This window comes from Rosa chinensis, chromosome 3 (genome assembly GCF_002994745.2).
Source record: "Rosa chinensis cultivar Old Blush chromosome 3, RchiOBHm-V2, whole genome shotgun sequence".
Lineage (NCBI taxonomy): Eukaryota > Viridiplantae > Streptophyta > Magnoliopsida > Rosales > Rosaceae > Rosa > Rosa chinensis.
In genome coordinates this window covers 319,939-341,304 of record NC_037090.1, presented here as the reverse complement: position 1 = coordinate 341,304, position 21,366 = coordinate 319,939, and the positions used below count along the sequence as shown (strand labels likewise).

General features: G+C 37.3%; 4 protein-coding genes across 4 annotated transcripts; 2 read left to right on the top strand and 2 right to left on the bottom strand.

Annotated features, from left to right (window-relative positions):
- Positions 1-1,757: 1,757 nt before the first annotated feature.
- Positions 1,758-5,837, top strand: LOC112191392 (probable protein phosphatase 2C 33). Its single transcript, XM_024330737.2, has 5 exons — positions 1,758-2,740; positions 3,244-3,633; positions 3,725-3,842; positions 4,639-4,862; positions 4,985-5,837. Exons 1-5 carry the CDS (start codon positions 2,474-2,476, stop codon positions 5,483-5,485), a joined length of 1,500 nt encoding a protein of 499 aa, XP_024186505.1. The 5' UTR covers positions 1,758-2,473; the 3' UTR covers positions 5,486-5,837.
- Positions 5,838-6,622: 785 nt separating this feature from the next.
- On the bottom strand, positions 6,623-10,912 carry LOC112191391 (serine carboxypeptidase-like 20). The gene is made up of 10 exons (XM_024330735.2): positions 10,594-10,912; positions 10,279-10,415; positions 8,797-8,870; positions 8,458-8,683; positions 8,215-8,354; positions 8,038-8,118; positions 7,655-7,918; positions 7,453-7,518; positions 7,098-7,379; positions 6,623-6,941 (listed from the first exon to the last, which is right to left on the bottom strand). The coding sequence occupies exons 1-10, from the start codon at positions 10,755-10,757 to the stop codon at positions 6,858-6,860; spliced, it is 1,518 nt and encodes a 505-aa protein (XP_024186503.1). The 5' UTR covers positions 10,758-10,912; the 3' UTR covers positions 6,623-6,857.
- A 5,568-nt stretch (positions 10,913-16,480) lies between these two features.
- Positions 16,481-18,060, top strand: LOC112191390. Its single transcript, XM_024330734.2, has 5 exons — positions 16,481-16,824; positions 16,901-17,139; positions 17,227-17,307; positions 17,421-17,762; positions 17,872-18,060. Exons 1-5 carry the CDS (start codon positions 16,584-16,586, stop codon positions 17,971-17,973), a joined length of 1,005 nt encoding a protein of 334 aa, XP_024186502.1. The 5' UTR covers positions 16,481-16,583; the 3' UTR covers positions 17,974-18,060.
- A 43-nt stretch (positions 18,061-18,103) lies between these two features.
- Positions 18,104-21,208, bottom strand: LOC112192394 (aspartic proteinase 36-like). Its single transcript, XM_040515957.1, has 9 exons — positions 20,738-21,208; positions 19,912-20,307; positions 19,546-19,776; positions 19,250-19,442; positions 19,084-19,160; positions 18,890-18,980; positions 18,718-18,784; positions 18,549-18,620; positions 18,104-18,464 (listed from the first exon to the last, which is right to left on the bottom strand). The coding sequence occupies exons 1-9, from the start codon at positions 20,980-20,982 to the stop codon at positions 18,304-18,306; spliced, it is 1,533 nt and encodes a 510-aa protein (XP_040371891.1). The 5' UTR covers positions 20,983-21,208; the 3' UTR covers positions 18,104-18,303.
- Positions 21,209-21,366: the final 158 nt, after the last annotated feature.

The following is a 21,366-nucleotide window of genomic DNA, read 5'->3' as shown; positions in this document are numbered from 1 at the left end:
TTCATGCAACTTTTTATATATTGCATTTGTTTTTTTATAAAAAATTCAAGTGCTACCTAGCTATATTTTATTGATACAAAATGAAAGTCCAATAAATATCAATCATAATTAAAAATAGATTCTTTTGTCTCTACTTGACTAACAATTTAACGTAACACATTCTTTACATGATCTATTTCTTTAAACTAAATTTTATGTATATATGTTTGTGCTTGTATTCTCATATGTAATTAGTTTTAATGGGATGGAAAGTAACATCATTGTGGACAGAATAAAGGCTTCTAGAATTAAGGCATGCAAAATGTGACTAATTAATATATAATTAATGAATTTAGTAAAGTGAAGATTATTATTAATCGATGACGATGTGATGTGACTATTTGACTGAATAAAGTTTAGAGTTTGTTGGTATGTAGTGCTCAATCCTCGATATAGATATGTACATATGCATGGAGATTGAATGATCTTATATAGTTCTCATATATGATACATATATATAGCTATATATTGCAGGTCACGTAAATCACGTTGAGCTCGAAACTAGATAGCTAGATTGATAATGATGTTCATGTCCTCGATCATCAGTGTCGTTACACACTTCATTTTAGCATACAGCTGGGTTCCACGGTCCTTTTCTATTTCCTTCTTTTAGTAAATGCAACTTGCTTTTCATCTCGATCTTTAATTACTGGGAAACTATTTGTGAACAAGTTCATTACAGTGAACAAATCTTTTTCTACGGTACTGTGCTTGTAGAGCATTTTGAGAATTACAAAAGGCAAAAAAAAAAAAAAAAAGACAAATAAATGGAGTGGAAGCATGCGATTAATATTGCCAATATGGATCATATATACTATTTATATTCATTGTACTGAGTATCCCAGGAGTAGGAGCAGAGTTGCCACGCAGAAATGACAAGGATATATAGTACTCACTTTTTTAAGGGACAGGATGATGTGTTTCATAGCTGTTAATGTAAATAGTAACATGCATGTATGTAATACAAACTTCGATCGCTATTAATTAGTACAGAGAGAATCCGATGCAAATCATCAACAAGAGAATTTCTCATGCATTTACTTTGTAATCCCACTATTACTAAATTAAGAAATCATAAAAACAACATCCATCTATATATATATATATAGTTGGAATTAAATAAAAAATTAATTGACAACTTCTAATAGCTGCATATTGTTATATCCAAAAGTTTTAATTGCCATTTCTTATCCACAATTTTATCCTTATTGCCAAGCTCCATTTTCACCGCTCCTTCATACACGAACCCAGAATTTTTTATTTTCTTTAGAGAAATAAAATGTAATTAAGCATCATTATGATAAAGTGTGACTATTCATGTGATAGTCTTGTTACCCGCCAAAAAAATGGGTACGGATAAAACAGTAGAGAAAATGGTATTCGTAGGGGATGAAGTTGAGGAATATGACATATGTATGGATTGAGATAATGAGTGGGTTAAAGATAAAATTATCCCATTCATACGAAAGCTTCCATAAAAGTATGTTATTTCCATTCTTTGCCAATAATGAATGCATACATGATGCAACGATGCATGCAACATTGTACATGTAAGCCCCTGCCCCTGCCCCTGCCCCTGCCCCTGCCCCTGCCCCTTGGGCTGTCAGCTGTGAATGTGATAGATGGAGATAACAGAAATTCAACCTCTATTTCTATTGTGGAAGAAGAGGCTCTCTCTCCCTCTCTCTCTCTCTCTACAAAAGAAAGAGAAGAACTTTTCGTCTGTCTGTTTCTCTCTCTAGAAAGTCAGGTCATATTATAGGAGCGGGTTTTTTTGCAATATAATATCAGTTGGTTCCTGTTGGTGGTTGCGAATATTTCTCACATTCGGAAGTCTTTTTCATTTCTTCTTGCTCTAAATTTGGCTCTATTACCCACGTCTTCCTCTTCCTTTCTCTCTCTCTTTTTTCTATTCTCTCCAAATTAACCATCTCTGCGCTTTCTCACCCTCAGCTCAGCTCTCTCTCAAATTTCCCACCTTTCTTGTGGATCGATGTTTCATTCCATGATGAATTGAAGCTCGATTGATCTGAGGAGCACAAGCTCAATCCGATTCCGCTCTCTTAGACTAGATGACGACAAGATTTCTTGTCGAATTAGGTGATGAAAAGGTAGAGGCTTTGGCTTTTGGTTACAGATCTGCTTTAATCTATCTCATGTTTGGCAGCTGTTAGCTTTGGGCATTGAAAAGGTTATAAACAGTGTTTGCCTTGATTTTCTGAAAAAAGATAGAAGGACAAGTGTTGTTGGTATATGTGAAGTGAGTTCTGGGTTTGAGCAGATTGTGATTGGAATATATATATATATTGTGTAAAAGAGAGTGACCCCTTTGGTGGTCACAAAGGGGCCCGTGACGGATCCGTCAATTGAGAACAGGGGTTGTTACTGCTCGGCTGTTCTGGAGTGCATACTCAACATAATCAGGGCCCTGAGAATGGGTTCCTGCTTGTCTGCAGAAAGCAGGAGCCCAATGGCCGGTTCTTCGCCGGCCTCTCCTGCCTGGGGAGCCGCCTCCCGCCGGAGGAAGAGCTCCAAGAAGAAATCTGCATCCCGCAATTCTTCATTTGATCACCGCCGGGAAGACCCCGCGCTGCATAGGATTCCGGGGAGAATGTTCCTTAATGGCTCTAGTGAAGTTGCTTCTTTGTTTACTCAACAGGGCAAGAAAGGAACCAACCAAGATGCCATGATTGTTTGGGAGGTTAGCTATACCTATCTCTTCCCCTTTACTCTTTCTTAATTCCATTCCTCTTTTCACTCATCTCCCACTCTTTCTTATACCTATATATATATATATAAAGTAGCTTTTTTGTATGTCAATTGCTAGCAGTTTATGTAATTGAAGATGAATCTGCTTTGTTCATACTTTTTATTGCTATATAAATAAAAAAACTGTTTTATTTTATGGTTTGTAGATTCATTCTTCTTATATTGCTAGTTTTTGTTCTTTTCATTGCGATATGCAACGTATAAGATTTTCACGTATCAAAAAAAAAACGTATAAGATTTTCAGCTTAAATGTTTGATGTACCTGCCTGCCTTTTTACCTTGAACTGCTATAATCTATTAATTCTATATCTTTTGCTTGACACAAGGGTTTAGAGTTGAATTACCAAGTTCATTGATCTTGAAAATCTTCTGTGAGTTTATCTGCAAGTTCGAGCTATGTATTGTGTGCCTAACTCTTCTTAATGTGCTCTTCAGAATTTTGGTTCAAGAACAGACACAGTTTTCTGTGGCGTTTTTGATGGCCATGGTCCATATGGTCATATGGTTGCTAAGAGAGTGAGGGATTCACTTCCTCTCAAGTTGAGCTCACACTGGGAAGTGAACTTAAACAGTGAGGAAGTTCTCAAAGAGATCAGCCCTAACACTGCTGGAAGCTTGAATTCAGATGATACCGCATTTGCGTCTGTTGATGAAGATTTCAGGGCCTCCGTTGATTCTGGGGAATCAGAAAAGCACCCTGAGATCTTTCAGACACTGAAAGAGTCGTTCTTGAAAGCTTTCAAAGTTATGGACAGGGAACTGCGAATACAACCAAGTATCGATTGCTTTTGTAGTGGGACAACAGCAGTAACTCTAATTAAGCAGGTGACTTCATAATCCTTTAACTAGTCCCAATTTGGTGTTTGTTTTTGTGAGGTAATGATCTTGATCATGCATGTATTGGCATGTTTCTCAGGGTCGGGATATAATCGTTGGAAATGTTGGGGACTCCAGAGCCGTTCTTTGCACAAGAGATAAAGATAACACTCTACTGGCAATTCAGTTGACTGTGGATCTCAAACCAAATCTTCCAGGTACTCTCTTTGTCTATCGTTTGTGGTTTGAAGGCAAGTGTTTGGGCTAGTTATGCATCTGTGTGTCCATATATATTCTGGGTTTATGTTCATGCATAAAAATTCAATATTAGCATTTTCCACCGTCATGACGACATGAATACTGTCATGAAACATGTTTAATTAAGTTCGCAATTCACAAAAGAAAGAGAGGAAAAGAAGTGTCTTATTTGGGCTGTTGTTCCCTTTGTCACTAAACATAGAATTCTCTCATATTTCAGTGGATATGCTCTACAATTTAGAAATTGCAGTTTTCACCAATTAAGTTCCTATTGGCCTTCTCCTTTCTTGTTATGGATTTTGCTGAGTCCTTCAAAACTGGTTTACGCATCCAATGATGTTCGAAAGATGCAGAAATTTGTCTTGGAGGTGTCATTGAATTTTTGAATTTTTTTTTTGTCAAGATGACTTGTTGTGTAAATGTACTTTCGCGGGACATCCAATGCAGAATTGACACTGTCTATAAACACTCGGGATTTCTGTTAGTATATGAGAGTCTGTAACGGCAGCACGGTGATTGTTCATGTATTATTTCTTTCGCACTTAGTTTCTGAATCCATATTACAATATACCAACATTCACTTAAAAAATTTGAACTGGAAAAGGGTGGTATTGACATTAAACAGTCAGATCAAGGTCTCCTAAGCTCCCGTACTATTTGGTAATGGAATAAATAAATACTTGTGAACGAGTTATCCGTTGTGTCATCATAGTGGTATCCTTAGATCTCTTTCTGTTTCTATTTTGTTTTGTACAGCGGAAGCAGAAAGAATACGGAAGTGTAGGGGACGTGTTTTTGCTCTTCATGATGAACCAGAGGTTTGTCGGGTCTGGCTGCCAAACAATGACTCCCCTGGTCTCGCCATGGCACGGGCTTTTGGAGATTTTTGCCTCAAGGATTTCGGTCTGATCTCAGTGCCTGATGTATCCTATTGGCGTCTCACTGAGAAGGATGAATTTATAGTCTTAGCCACAGATGGGGTATGGAGCCACCTAATTTGAAGCCACTTACAAAAACAATATTAGATTTCCCTTCCTCTTTATTCCTCCTCCTAATTTTCTCCCCTGCTCTTTGAATCTAAAAAGTTGAAACTTTTTGGCAGATTTGGGATGTTCTGTCTAACAAAGAAGTGGTAGACATTATAGCATCAGCCCCTGCACGTTCCTCTGCAGCTCGAGCGCTGGTTGAGTCAGCAGTTCGAGCCTGGAGACAGAAATACCCAACTTCCAAAGTAGACGACTGTGCTGTAGTTTGCCTATACCTCGATTCAGACACAAACAACTTATCAGCTGCTGCTAATAATAACTTGAGTGAGCAGCCTACTGCAGTGAATGTGGTGAATGCTGGGAGTGAGAATGAAGAAGATGTCTCTATCCCAACTTCTATGGTCCGCTCAGGGACTGTCCGAAATGGCGAAGAGATTTTTCAAGACAAAGAAGATGAAGAGGAAGAGAGAAGTAAGGAGAATGCCACAGAGGAACTTAACTCGGAATCGGGTATAGAGTGGTCTGCTCTGGAAGGAGTTTCTCGTGTTAACACATTGTTGACTCTGCCAAGGTTTGTGCCTGGAAAAGAAGACATGAAGGCCCGGAACAAGGTTTGATCTTCCCTTGTTCCACAAAATTTGTTTTGTATTATTTTTTTTTTTATATATTTCTTCTTCCTTTTCCTTTTCTTTTCCTCGTCTCCCATTCTGTTTTCTTCTTCTTCTTCTTCAACACAACTGTGATTTGTAGGGCCATCAAAGTTAAAATTTTGACCGGAGAGGGGGGCCCTCCCGACTATATTAGCATGTCTGGGAAAATTTGTCCTTTCTATTGTGGGTAGAATTGGAATTTTTGTAAAATCCAACTCTCCGTCCTATAATTTATTTGTTTGAAACAAATTCATGTGTATTATGTTGATAATAATCTTGTGATATGAAGCCTCATCTTAGTTGGCAGTTTGCAAGGTCACCCTTGTCCTCTTGAGATGCAATGCAATGCAATGTTGTTTCTAACTAGGTCCATTTGCATTTGAATTTGCATTTGCAATGAAGATATTTAGCTAATTAGCTAGCTTTTCTTCTGTTGTGGATTGTTGCTTAGTTGTCGACTTTCATTGATGTGATGCATGACCAAGATATGTATAATGCATCTTTTTGCTAGCTAGGGTGCTATCCAAGTTGGCATCCAAGTTGGAAGTTTGCTGATAGATACCAAGAGTGAAAACTAGCTGATTTTTTCTTGGCTTTTTATGAAGCTTCCATAATATGCCCATATCTTGTCATAATCAATTAAGATTCAAAACCAGATCGGATAATGTAGTATGAGTCCTAGCTCCATGCATCAGGACCGCCAGTGACCACACTAGCTACATTGCTATTGAATCGTGAAAGCTAGCTTTCCCACTACTGCATTTTTCAAATTTCTTGAATTGAAGATAATATATATGTAGCGGCGGGTGAGGTATTGAGACTGATTGGGGTGTTGTTTTCAATCAGTTGATAGAATGTCAATTTGTTCATAAATGGGAAAATGTGCTGTTGTCCTGTCATTTGGAATTCAATTTGAAAGGTGCATTCAGGATGAGGAGTTTCCACTTTGTGGTGGTGGAGTTATAGAGTTATAGTACCATTTATTTTTTATATTTACATATACGGATGCTAGACAGTAGACTGCCACTTTTTCCTGATATTGTATGGGTAGGTTGTGAAGTTCGGCGCAAGTGGAACGACTAGGGATGAGCTTGAACCTTGAGGTTGTGGTCGTGGCTGGCATTATTAACCTTTTCATTATTACAAAGATACATGGCTGTTTACAGTTGTTGATGTGAAAAATCAGTTGTCTATATTTTACAGACATAGAATAAGAGAAAATGATGAAAAATGGAATGAATGCGGCTGCTGTGTTTAATTAGCCGTAAATGAAAAAGAAGATTATCTTTTCTCCCCGGTCACCGGCCATGCTATCCATGCTATGCCGTCATATACACTATCATATCGGTTTTCCTGCCAACCAGCGGCTGTAGAAGTCGAGTGCCTCCCGTGGCTTGTATTCAGGGACGGTGTGTCCAGCTCCCTGTGTCCCCACGCCAATGCCACCACAACAAATCAAACAAACTCCATCAGAATATACAAACCAAACCACGCAGAGCTCTTTTCTTGGCAGTACAATAATAAAGTTATACCAAAGCAAACAATGATGTAGAGCATAGAGTATTATACAGATACGGACCTTGACAGTCAGAAAGGTGAGGTCGTTTTCATATGCTTGCAAGTAGCCTGCAACTTGGTCATTGGATAGCCAAGACCTCCATTGGTCTATAACCTTATACCCAAGTGAACTAGTCCATGCCTGGCTTCCAGTATATGGCACACACATATCATGGTCTCCACTGAAAATGATTGCTTTGTATCCTTTGGTTGTAAGGTTTCGGTGGTAAGGGATCATACTTCCAGCATCATGATCGTAACTTATTCTATCTGAGCATAATTCCCAGGGACCAGACACACTTGCCTGCATATATATTTGAACTCTTTCAATGAGGGAACAATGGGATAGTTATAGTTGTACTAAATAATTAGCTTACAGGCTTGGCATGAATTGCTTCCCTAACTGCGGGGTCGTTCAGCCATTTAGTTGCGACTTCATCATTCTACAGATTAACATAAAAAGCTTAAACAGAGTGTGAGTACGTGCTCGATCTATAGATTAATATATGAGAGTATGAGATATCTGGCTAATTTTAGCTAGGCAAAAGAATGTCAACCATAGAAGTGTGAATTACTTACAAAGCATGGAACAGTGCGTGAGTTAGATTTAGCAGCTAGCTGTGGCCACAAAGGGACTAAGCCATCTTCTACTGACATCTGATAAGGCCAAGCGCGGCCAAACATCCTCTTTCTCACTCCGAGAGGCTTCTCAGGCGACTTGCCTAGTTGCTGAAAGCTAAGGGGTAAGTTGCTGCTTTTGGTTGTTGTAGAAGTATCATTTCCTGATTCAGTTCCGTGGTAACAAGGCTCAAGGATGTTGTAGATATTTAGTCCACCAAGAGCCTAATACAAACATATACAATCAACATCAATTGTCATTGTCTTAAATTAAGTAAGTTACAAGCATAATAAAATGGCTTGAATGATTGAGCAAATGAACTGATCGTAGATGTTATGTATACCTCGCGAGCCAGATTAAGTTTCTCATTGCACTTGGGACTAGATGAGTTGGAGTAGTTGATCCCACATTCTTCTATAACTCCCTGCATTAATATCATATAGGCAACTTAAATATTTATTGCCATGCACCAAATATTTAATTATATGATGTAACAATTGTGCCTCAAACACGAATGCACCTCATAAATTTGATCTGAAATGAGGGCCATCCCATGAGCAAAAGGGACAAGAGCATTGTCATCAAAGTTTCTGTCTGTGACTCCATTCCCCACCATGTAACCCTTGAGATTTACAACTGGTTTTGTTCCATTTTGAATACCTACATACAGTAGTTATACGATCATCGATCAGTACTTTTTGCAAGACTGGATATCGAGCGACTGATAGAGATAGAGAAACAATTACGTAGTACTGTTTGTTACCTGTGGCAACTTGAAAGGCAAGAGTAGGGACGTAGACTCCAGCATAAGACTCCCCGGAAATGTAAAAGGGATTGGAAAGAAACTCCGGGTACTGCTTAAACCAGCTGAGGAGGAAGGCGTGGGTGTCGGCAGCAGTTTGAAGATCCCCAGTTACGTATTGGCTTGGGTCTTCTGAGTAGGAAAACCCAACACCAGCAGGAGAATCCAAATACAGCATGTTGGAAACCTAAAACAAATTCAGTCTCAATTGATTAGTCTAGCTTGTAGCTAACTTGCTTGCCACATAATTGATTAAAGGATTAAGAGATAATCCTGTTTAGACTTAATTTATGCATATACCTTGGACCAGCTGTAAGGATTAAGTTGTAAAGTGGGCAATGCTCCTTTCGATTTTTGTTCAAAATTGAACGGCCCTGCACGTACATGTACATAAATAACGACCCAATTAAATATCACTATTCATACAAGTACGTGCTCATATCCATATGTGTACTACTATGAACATTCTATATCTTTGTTAGTAAACTCTCGTAAAATATTCAAATAATACACGTATTGATCATTTCACAAATAATAGTAATACATTTTGGTATATAACATAGTTTGAGATTTTTCACTGTTAGATCAGGTAAAATCTAATCTGTTATGATTAACTGGATCCAAAATCTGTAAGTCAATTATAGAAAGGGCTCTCTTACATAAGACGTAGACGTGAAACCAATATAATTGAATATATACACCTAATTTGTATCCAATGATAGAACAATTCTCAACAGGTATCCGTGACTGCGTGACCCAAGTAAGGTAAGCTAGATAATTGATAGGCCCCAAATTAATGACAAGATGATAATGACTACACACATTTGCTAAAGTAGCACGCTGCACACACAGCTAATCCAACTTTGACTGCAAATATTCTTATATCTTATATCTATCTATAGGCTTCATCTGCAGCACTCCGGCCGGTTCAAGGCAACTAGAAATTCAATTATTACATATTATATATAAATTAAGTAGGTACAACATAGAGTTTCAATAATTCAGAACATTATAAAACTTTTGCAACTCTTGAGTTCGAACTTACAAGACAAAATAAATACTCAAAAAAACATACCGGCCTATCGGGAAATTAATTTAAGAGTTAAATACTGTTTACTCCCTGAACTTTTAGGGAAAAAACAGTTCGGTCCCTGCCTTTTCAATTTCACATGTTTACTCCCTCATATCTCAATTTTGGACTAATAGGTCCAATTTGTTATTCTCCGACCAAAAATATCAATTCTACCCTCAAATTTTTAAATTAATTAATTAATTCTTTTTTGAAAAGATATTTTTTCTCTTTTGTTTTGTTTTTTTTTTCCTTTTTTTGATTGAGCAGATGAAGAGAGGTTTTGTGTTTCGGATTGATTTGATCGCTTTAGAAATTTTGATGTTGAAGGAGAAGAGAGGTGGAAGAAGAAGAGATAAACTGAAAAGGAAAAAAAAATATAAAAAAATAAATTAAGAAAAAGAAAAAAGATGAACTGAGGGTATAATAGACATTTTAATAGAGTTTTTTGACGGAATTGACCTATTGGTTCAAAATTGAGTAATGATTGAGTAAATGTATGAAATTAAAAAGGTAGGGACTGGACTGTTTTTTCCCTGAAAGTTTAAGGAGTAAATAGTATTTAACCCTTAATTTAATCAATTTGGAAAGAATGTGGACGTCCAAGTAGTACACGGTGCGGTACGTAGTGGAGTGAAGCCTAGTGGTGGCCGGACTAGTGGAGGGAGAAAAAGAAAAGACACGAAAGTGTAGGTATATATAGAGTAGCGTACCGTGTTCGTAGACGAATCCGTCAAAGCTAGAGCAGCCGGGTCCGCCATTGAGCCACAAGACAACAGGATCGTCTGCGGGGCTCCCTTCTGACACTACGAAGTAGTAGAAAAGTTTCTTTGAGCCTATGCTTACATATCTACATACACATACACATACATAATCAAGCACACACAACCATTCATTAATAATCAAGCACACACAACCATTCATTATGATTTTTGGATTTTAATTCCACCCCATTTAATTAACCTATACAAATACATGAAGAAGAAAACACATATGGCTAGATTACATATACCAAGCGGGTTGCTTACCCGGAATAGTGGCTGGACGGAAAAGTGCCATTGAAGCCGGGAAGCTGGGTGACAAGAGAGCCTTGAGGGGCTGCCTCAATTCTCATTGTTATCAAGCTTAAGCATATGATTATGATTGAGAAGCAGGTGGGAATTGTAGCCAACGGTCTGGCCATGCCCGCCATGGCTGGAGGTGCTTGAGAAACGAGGTTTGTGTGAGGAGAGAAAGAGAGAGAGAGAGAGTGGGCGGTTGGTTGGTAGAACCAATGAGAATGAGAATTGAGAAGCAAATGAAGCCAAGCAACTGAGGTTTTATATTAATGCTGCGCATAAAGAAAGACACCCGGGCCGGGCTATATATAGAGACAAGAAATGCATGTGAGAGCAAGGGGAGGAAGGACAAGAGAAAAGGTACAATTTTGGAGTCAAACTAGAAGTGATGGGCGGAGGTCGCATTGATACTGAAATTTTTAATTGATTATACCGTATGTGTATATATATATATATATATATATATATAAGCAGGTAGCTAGGTCAAACAATGAAATTGAGAAATTAGTCATGGAAAATTCTAAAGTGCTGAGCTGTTTGCTATACAACCATTTTTTTGAATATTTTAGACCGTTGGATTAATAATATATCCAATGACCTTGAATATTTAAAAGGTTAGTAACCTGTTTACTCATTAACTAAATCATTAATAATTAATTATAGAATCTTTTTCTCTGAAAAATAAAAAAGTAATGAATCTTTTATTACTAATTAAGTGCATCATTAGTACTTTCCTTAATCGATTATATCTGAGGTCTACTTTGAGTAATTTATTATTAAATCAAATAATTACTTATATGATGACAATATATTACCTTATAGATGTGGAAATTTAATTCTATTATGGTACTTATTCCACATATGATCATATTTATAAAAAAAAAAAATAATAAGAGAAATGACGAAAAATGTTGTAAAAAATGTCATCTTTTTGGTAATTACGAGGTCTAGGACCACATTTACAAGTTTATGAATCATTTTATCAAATTAAAAACGAATGTGTTGTTTTGGATGGTAAATCTTCATATTTTAGACTAAGGGGATGTATTCAATTCAGATTTTAAAAGATTTTGTTTGAGTTTTTATAATCCATGGATTTACTTAATCCACGGATTGTTTAAATTCTATATGGACTCTGATTGATTCTAATTAATTGGACCTTCATATTTATTTTGATTTTACAAGTTCTTGTGATATTTTTGGTAGGTTAATTTTTTCTTCTTCTTTAAAAGCAATAGATGTATAGATCCAACTATAATGCTATATCAATGACAAGTGTGTGTGTGTGGCAATCTATCATTCTTTATGTTGTGCGTAATGATATATGAATAATAAGAGAAAACTAATCAGCCAAAATGTTACACAAAAAATAAAGTATTAAACTAATGACATAATTTATTTCATATCTAATTTACAAAAGAAACATGTGTATGTATCATCTTAACAATACCATTGAAAGTGAGCTTAATTAGTTAGAAGGATTAAGGCTTCCAGAGCTATAGTGATAAATAATCCATCAAAATCTCTTAGGAAGTGGTTAGATTATTTTTAAGTTGTGATATGTATAAAAAACACTATAAAATCCTTCAAAATCCAGCATTTAATGAAATCCTTAAAAATCCGTATACTTTTGAATATTTGCAAATTTGAATGGATAATTCAAAATCTTAATTGAATACATCAAGATTTTAAAGGATTATTTAAAATCTCAATTGAATACCCATAGGCCTCGTTTGTTTGGCGGATTTGAGGACTTGGGAAAGGAAAGTTATTCCTTTCCTTTGTTTGGTAACCACAAAGTCCGGAAATGCTTTCCTGACATAGGGGAAAGTTGGGGGTAAACTCATTCCGCTCAAACTTCACGGGATTGAGTTTGTCATCCCATTTCCCAGCATTAATTGCAATAATTTTGGACAATAATACCCTAGCATTAATTGCTTGAGTACCCTTGGTAGTGTTGAAAATTCATTCCAGGTTGTTTTTATTTTAAAATAGAATGGTATTATTGAAACATTGATATATTTTTACTTTCCTTTCCTGCACCAACCAAACATCGGAAGGGAAATCAAATGATCTTTCCTGGATGTTTTCCCTGCTTTACCAAACATCGGAAAAGAAATTTGACATGAACTTTAGTTTCCCTTCCCTACGGGAAAGACAATGGAATCGATTTCCCTTCCGTGAACCAAATGAGGCCATAGACTTTCAAAATACAAAAAAAAAAATTTAGACTCTTAAATGAATACACCCCCTAAATAGAGCATGTGTCCTCATTCACGTAATCAGTTTGGCTGGTACCTTATGTAATGTTCCTCATTGAGAAAATAATTACATCATTGACAACGATTATTACAAATATAAGGATAAATGATCAAAAATATTGTAATAAATGTCCTGTTTGTGGTAATCATAAGGTCTAAGACAACGTATACTAGTTTATGAACTATTTTACAAAATTGACAACAAATGTGTTGTACAAGTGGTAAATCTTCATATTTCATACCAAATAGAGCATGTGTCCTCATTCACGTAATAGAGGTCTCAAATGTGTAATTGGGTAGTACCTTGTGTAATCTTCCTCATTAAGAAAATAATTATGTCTTTGACAATGCTTTTTATAGTCCAGGACCATGTAATAATTTCCCTTACAAATATAAGGACAAATGATAAAAAATAATGTAATAAATGTCTGTGGTAATTACAAAGTCTAAGACAACATATACTAATTTATGAACTATTTTACAAAATTGATGACATATGCCCTCATTCACGTAATATAGTTCTCGAATGTGTAATTTGGTGGTATCTTGTGTAATCTTTCTCATTGAGAAAATAATTACATCTCTGACAATTATTACGAATATAAGGACAAATGATTAAAAATATTGTATTAAATGTCCTGTTTGTGTTAATTACAAGGTCTAAGACAACATCTACCAATTTATGAATTATTTTATAAAATTGACGACAAATGTGTTGTACAAGCGATAAATCTTTATATTTATATCAAATAAAGCATTGACACTTCACGTAATATAGTTCTCGATTGTGTAATTGGGGTAAACATTTTGGTATTTACTCCATTTAGGACAATATTTATACATGTAGACAATATTACAAATTGATGACAAATATGTTGTTAAATTGGTAATATTTAAAAAAAAATTGTCATGTGTCAAAATTTGAATGGATAACCTGATGACCAATTCATTAGGTTACCATTATATTAAATTGTTATGTATTAAAAAAATATTATTTTTGGTATGGGATACGGGGGTTTTGTAGCCTGTCTCTACATACATATAGACGACCATGCATATATTATATAGAGTGAAAGAGTGATAGGTGGGTGTTGGGATTTTCGAAACGGATATATAGCGGCTGCCGTTGTGAACAAGACGTCCCAAGAGTGATCGAAATTCACAGAAACAAACACACAATGGATCGGTCGGAAGAAGTTCAACTGTCATTATTGCATATATTATATATATGAGCTGGCTTGGCCTGGGCGTGAACTTCAATTTTAGCAAGCAAGGAAATGCCCGCTGCAGGTGAATTACTTGTTCGATTATCAACATAGAAACTAAACAATATGAATAGAAGTTCTGTATAAATAGAGCCTACAAAACAAACTGGTTGGCAGAAAATTTGACTACTACTAACAACTCCCAAGTTCATGGGATTTCCGTGAAGGTTTGGTAAACACTAAAAAATTCCTATTAGCTAGACTAGGACATCCACTTATTCAAAACAAATAACCTTTTCAAAAAAAAAAAACAAATAACAATTAAAATACTTATCAAATTTATCTAATATTATAATAATAAATTAGTTGAGTCAAAGTTGATGGAGATGTAGTTGGAGTGACCGGAGCATCCTTGTCTCTCCATCACTCTAGAGCATGATAAAGAAAATTACAATCAATTAGTTGTTAATCCACTACCAAGACGCATTTGTTCCAAGTCTACCTCGCAATCTCCTCCTCAAACATACATTAGATAACAAAATTCAAAGGAGCAGCTAGGTCTTCCATTGGATTCTTGACTTTAATGCACTACATCTACTTGCTATAGGGGCCGGAATACATACTTATTGAATATGAAGTCTGATTTGATAATCTTATTATTATTATTTTTAAATTTGTGTTAATTAATGTTCGAGAGACGAATTATTATTAAACTGTTATGTACGTATATAGATCGGTATCTTAATAATCACTTTTTATGATGGAGTCTAATTATATTGACTTGATTTATATATGATACTATCAAAGTAAAACAAGAGATTTAAAGAAAAACTTCTCAACATCCTAAACCATTAACGAATGAGAGTCGAGAGCCTTTCCTCGGCGAACCCTAGCGCCACCCTCTTGGTGTGGTTTCCAGGGAGGACTTTGTGGCCTCCACTTACTGTATGATTGTGGCTGACTTTTGATAAGTTCTTTCCTCGTTTCTGGGAGGGGAGGATTACAGGCTGTTTATAATGGTTCAGTTTCCAGTGGCGACCATGGTGGGGACTTCTTTTAGGCTGGGTGAGGAGACCCGAGATCGGGTTGGAGTGGCGTCTCCCTTCTTATAGGGATTGGAAGATTTTCGATGGAGGCACAGGAACTGGAATCTTGCTGTGGTGGCAGATATTATGGCTGCTGTGGGTGCATACAGACGACGGCGATGGTTGTGCTCAAGCACTAAATTTGGGCTTCTTGTTCTTGGGTTTTCAGATCAGTCGGATGCGGTTCTCACGAGCCCTATGGAAGATCTGGATTTGGGACCCAGAGTCGATGGCTTAGCTGATCGGATCCTTCATCCAGGGAGGCTGGTGGCTTTGTTGGGTGCAGTCGAAACTATGGGTGGCTGACAGACGACGACCATCTATGGGTGCCCGGCGCTGGGTGTCCATATCAGATCTGGCTTTCAGAAGGTTGGGCTGCTGTGGGGTCCAATTCAATTTTCTGTTGGGTCAGATTTCCCTATGGGCTTGGATTTGGGACCCTGGAGAATTTATGCAGGATGTATGGTTTGATTACACTATCTAGTGTCTCTCGGTCTAGTGTATGAATATGGTCTCCTGCTATCTAAGTTTGTTTCACTAGTTGTACACCAATTGAGGTCTCTGGGCGGCTAGGGTTGTTATTACAAGGATTTAGATAGTTTGGACTTGTGTTCATATGATTAGGCTTATAAATGAGCGAATGTATTAGCAGTGAGAGTCACATGTCCTTTGCTTGATAGCTTATATCATTTATGATTTTGATGTAAGACAACATTTGATGTACGTGCCTTCTGACCATGAATAAATGTATGAAATTATCTATTTTCCTAAAAAAAAAAAAAAAGATTTAAAGAAAAACAGAGACTTGATTATATTAGTAACAAGTAAATCCTATCTTAGTAATTAAAGTGGACACTTTCAAGTCCTAAACACAAAATAATTTCATGATCGGCTTTCATTTGAATCGCTCATCCCAAATATGAATGAAACCTAGCTTGTAGTACATACTCTTAAAAGTAAAGGAAACAATATCATGACTTGCATATGCTGATTGAATCAATGAACGTACTACCTCTACATGTATCCATGGCCAGTTTTTGCTCATGAGGAAAGCGTGTACATGTTCAAAGCCACATTAACGTGAGGCCATATTAATGTTGCATACAATACACATATACGGAAGACTACTGGATCACTAGTTGGTATCAACTCAGGTGAGACGAGTAGTCATCTATGAATGTAATAGCTGACAGCCTGAAATGCCATGAAAGGTCGGAGCCTGTGGGTCTCCCATTTTCACCCAATCACCAAATGACAAGTGGCCGCACTCACCTACACACAGAGACTAGAAGCTACCCAAACCTTATCCCAAAACCAGAGGGAAACATTGAAAACCCAGAAAAAATGAGTTAAACAAGAAGAGGCTGCAATGTATCAGAGGATTAATATATTATTTATGGGTAGGAGAAATGATGATGATCATGATGATGAATAGCTGCTGCACTACTGGTACTAGTGCTACTACATTCACTGCGCTCCTTGCAGCAACAACCACCACCACCAGCTGCTGCCTTCGCCGCCGCGAAAGCAAAACTACTACTGCTGCTAATAGTAAATCTATATTTTTCATCTCCAAGTACTCCAAGCCTTTTAGTACTGCGTCTTCCTCCCAAGATTCACACCATGTCCACCACCCTTTTTTACTGCGCGGTAAGAACCTAGCTGCTGCTACCTAGCTACTTGTAAATTAGGTCACTGATAAATTGCTTGATATATTACATTGCAGTAACAAATGATCAGGGTGGGACTGAATTGTCCTCCTCCTCTGACTCTGATAAAGAATATCTAAGATCAGAGGCTGATAGAATTGTGGATGGCTTGAACTTTGGGGAGCTTTGCGACGAGTTTGAGTGCATTAGCAGCCCCTTGGTGGAGGCCACTGCTCGACAGCTTGTCCGAGACATCCTTGAGCTTCGGGAAGGCAATCGCGCCCTTGGAACCTTTGCTCTTTCGGTTCAATACAAGGTCAGCTACGTAATATGTATACGTACTAGCTAGTTCATTCCCTAATTTCAAACTTGGCGTAATCCCCCATTTTACTTGTGATTTCAGGACCCCGTCAGAAGTTTTAGTGGTCGTGACAAGTACAAGAGACCACTATGGATAACCACTGCACTAGAGAAGCCTTCTGTGGTTAGTCACTCCATGTTCCTAATTCATGAAACAGTTTATTCTTCCTTAATTAGTTAATATCACATATATTCTCTGTAATGAATTAGCTAATTAATATACTTGATTGTGTGCAGAGTGTTCAAGACATGAGCATGTTATCGACCAGTGTGCTTAGTATAAAATGGACAATCAAAGGCAAGCCCAAGAACATACTAGGAGGAGATTTGATTCTAAAAATCAACTCCCAATTCACTCTGAATCAGATCAGTGGCCAAGTGACTCGACATGAAGAGTTTTGGGATTTATCAGCTTCTTCATTCATTTCGCAAGCCTATTTCTGGACCTCGCGTCGTCTGTTTGCAACAATTGAGGGTGGAAAAGACTTGACTGATGCAGTTAAAAGTCTTTCCAGCCGCTTCCCAACAGAAAAACAGAACATGGACATTTTTCCAGACCCTTATGGTGATCCAACTAAGGTCAGTCAGCTAGCTAGTAAACAGTAAATTAATTGAGCTCACTTGCTTGTTAGTTATTATCGCTTCACTGATCAAATTTCTTTATTTCTTTTGATTGAATTTCGATCAGTTCTTTCAAAGGGACGACGGTTTCCAAAGAGATGTGTATCAAATTGCTCTGTTCCTGGCACTTGTTTATTTTGTTGTACAACTTTTGAGAACAACCTTATAAGTATTACTTGTTCTATATATCAATCTTCTTGTATAAATACTGTATCATAATCAGCAATATATCACATCTGAGATCGAAATCAAAGTAGTACCCAAGAATTCCTAAAAGAAAATGTGCAAAAAAGCTCATCTTAAAGAAAATGTGCCCCAGAATTATGGTGGATATTATAAAAGACTTCCACTAGAATCAATCTCATCAAGAAGCATAGTTTTCAATCATGGATTTGCTTATGGTGCACTGGCATCTAATGAATGAAGGCTGTTGTGTTATGTACTATTTTCGTTAGTTGGCCGGATAAATAGCTAGCCAGGTGAGATGAGAGCGATGGATTTATATAGAAGTCATATGCAGCATAGCAGTAGCAGCAGCGGTTGCTAATAACACGAATGACATTGGTAGTCTTTGGCTGGAAGCATCTGAAGCAAGATTGTGGTACTGAACAGAGTAGTCTGACCCTGACTGGTCATCTTTCACTTTTATGCTTGAAGAACCTAACATTCATCAAACACCAAAACCATATTACAAGCAGTTGAATCAGCATTTAAGTTAATCACAAGTCAATGCTAGCTACTCACAGTTGTGATCAGCCCACCCAAGGACCTGCTTTTCAAGATCGTATACGACTACCTTATTTGAAAGGATCATATCTGCCAAGGGAAATTAACAATTGCATGTCAATGAATGGATAGAATTGCTTATATCTACTGCAGCAAAAAAATTTAAGATTATCCATGTGATGTTTACCTCCCAGAAGAATGCCGGTTTTTGATCCAGGTTTAGATGGCATCCAACCATGACACCAGTGATCCTCCTGTGTTATATGTAATACGTCATTATTAGTCAGTTAGTTGATCAGGAAATCATTATACAAGGTTCCTTGTTGGTTACAAAGAATTACTAACATCATAGCCCTTACTTTCAAATTGAACAGATAATCATGAGGATACACCCATAATGAAGCGGAATTCTTGAAACTGAACTTAACAATAGGAAACTTTTCATCAATGCTGCATCAACCGACAGCAGAAGTACATCGTTAAGCTCAAGACGAACATCCGATTAGTCAATAATTAAGAAGGAATAAGTAGTGCTGTTAGAAAAGTGCTTTACTTTTTGGAATACTCGAAACATGTAAACTCGCTGTCATCAATTTTTTTCAATTTCAATCCAGGCTCCGCAGACAATATCTGATCAAAATAAGGATGTAAGAGATAATTGAAGTAACATTTATAGACCAAGTCGACAACTTAAATCTAAATGACATTAGCACAGATACCTTCTTCACCATTTGTTCCTGCAACTCTGGTGGTAAGTAAGTCAATGTTGTCCCACTGTCAAAAATTGCCATAGTTTGGTCTGAAGTACTACTGCTGCCAAATATTTTATCAAAAACACCACCACCACTAGTAGGAAGTTTAATAACATCACTTCCAACCTCCATTTTCTCCAACACGACATTGTAATGAACCCTGATCGTCCAACATATATGTAATCAAAGTGTTAATTGCCATTAAAGCATAATTAAGAGATTAGATCAATAGTGTGACATAGTAGTAGTGCACTAGTGCGTACTGATTTGGTACGATAGGTGATGTGTACTTCATTTTGGGTTCGACCACTTCTCCTATAGCCCAGATTCCACCACCTTTTTTCGTGTTATCCAAACAATGTGCAAATTTATTCCTCACCTTTCCTGCGGCTACTAGCTGTGAAAGCATGGATGCATTTCCCTGTCCAAAACCAATTAACCCGGAAACTGCTGTATGAGGGTTATTTAGCAAGCCGGATTGTTTAATCCCGCACCTATATGTGTACATTCCGCAATCAGGAGTAGTCCTTTAGAGCTAATCACAGGCAGCTACTTTCATAATATGAAACTAATTAAAGAGATATGCAAGTGATTACATGCAACTAACTAGTCAGTGATTGATCACGTACCCCAATATTACAGATCCACTAGTGGAGGATGTTTGAAGGTTTCCGGTAGCTTTCTGAAATTGCACATCATCCTTGACATAGTATCCGGTAGTTGTACTTCCATCTCCATATTCAATATGGTAGGTGCATTTCTCGTCTGGCTTGCAGTTGGACACTTGACTTTCATTTTGTTTTTTGTGTATGGAAGTGCAAAAGTTATCACCACAAGTCACTACCTTTGAAGTGGAAGAGCTGTTTCGATCGTAAAGTGTTAGTTTAACACCATCGATTGCAGAATGGTCAGGGCAGCCTTTGCCGCACTCAGCGCAACTCACCCAAAGTAGGTCACTTCCGGTATCAACTTGCACGTAATAGTCGTGTGAAGGATTCCCAATCCCAAGTTTAGCATAGTAGAGCCTGCAATCAATTATACACTAACTAATCGAAACCAATTGATCAGACATTCAAATATGTAAGCTTTAACTAAGCACGATCAGCACCAAAGCCAAAACTACATGCATCATCCTCACGCGGTACCAACCCCTCCCAATGTTGGTTCTTTACCAGTTTCAAAATCTTAAAAATAACGCGTTTAATAACGTGATGCTTACACTAGAAGTCTAGAACCAAAGGTTTGGAAGTGCCCAGCATGCAGCTCAGATAATGCTCATTATTAATATGTACAAACGTCTACAGGACCTGATTCCTTCGTTAAAAGCAGTGTAATGAAAGTGATCATTTTTGTACAACAATTTGAACAGAAAAAATAAATGATAATGAGACCATTACAAAAAAGTAATTTTAAAGAAGAAAAGTGAAATTTTGAATGAATTAGTTAGTTACGTACCCATTTCCAGTAGGATTGCCGCTGCCGCCCAAAGTTATATCGATAGCATTCTGGGTGGCTGCCCCGAGAAATCTAGCGTGACGGCGATGATCATGGGCTTTAAGTTCACTCAAAGACGCGCCATCTCTACCATTAAACTTATGGCTCACCGGGAAAACCAAGTTACCGGACACATCGATGACCAATGCCGAAACAAGCACCACCAACGCAGCCGCAACGAAACCACCTAGGCCTCTTGGTTCCATTTCAAAATATACTCGAGACTGACCAATGCGATCCGGCACAAGGAAGGTTGGATCAGTTTGGATAGATGTGTTTGTTATTGAAGCTGGCTAGCTATACATCCGGCGACGTGACCCCACAACAGCAACAGCTTCTGACAAAACCCAGAATGATCGACTCTTGAGGATGAAATTAGAAATGTGGGTAGGTTTTGTGAAAAATTCATGGGCGAGTTGGATTGGGTGGATAAAGAAGAATGCCAGGAGACAGTTACGCTTTTTCAGTATGCCAAATTAAGGAGGGAATCTGTCTGTCTCAAGTCTCAACGATTGAAATTTGAAAAAGCAAACGATTATTTTTATTGGATTTTCTAAATCCCTGGACTCATTTGTCGCGGTTGTTTTTGG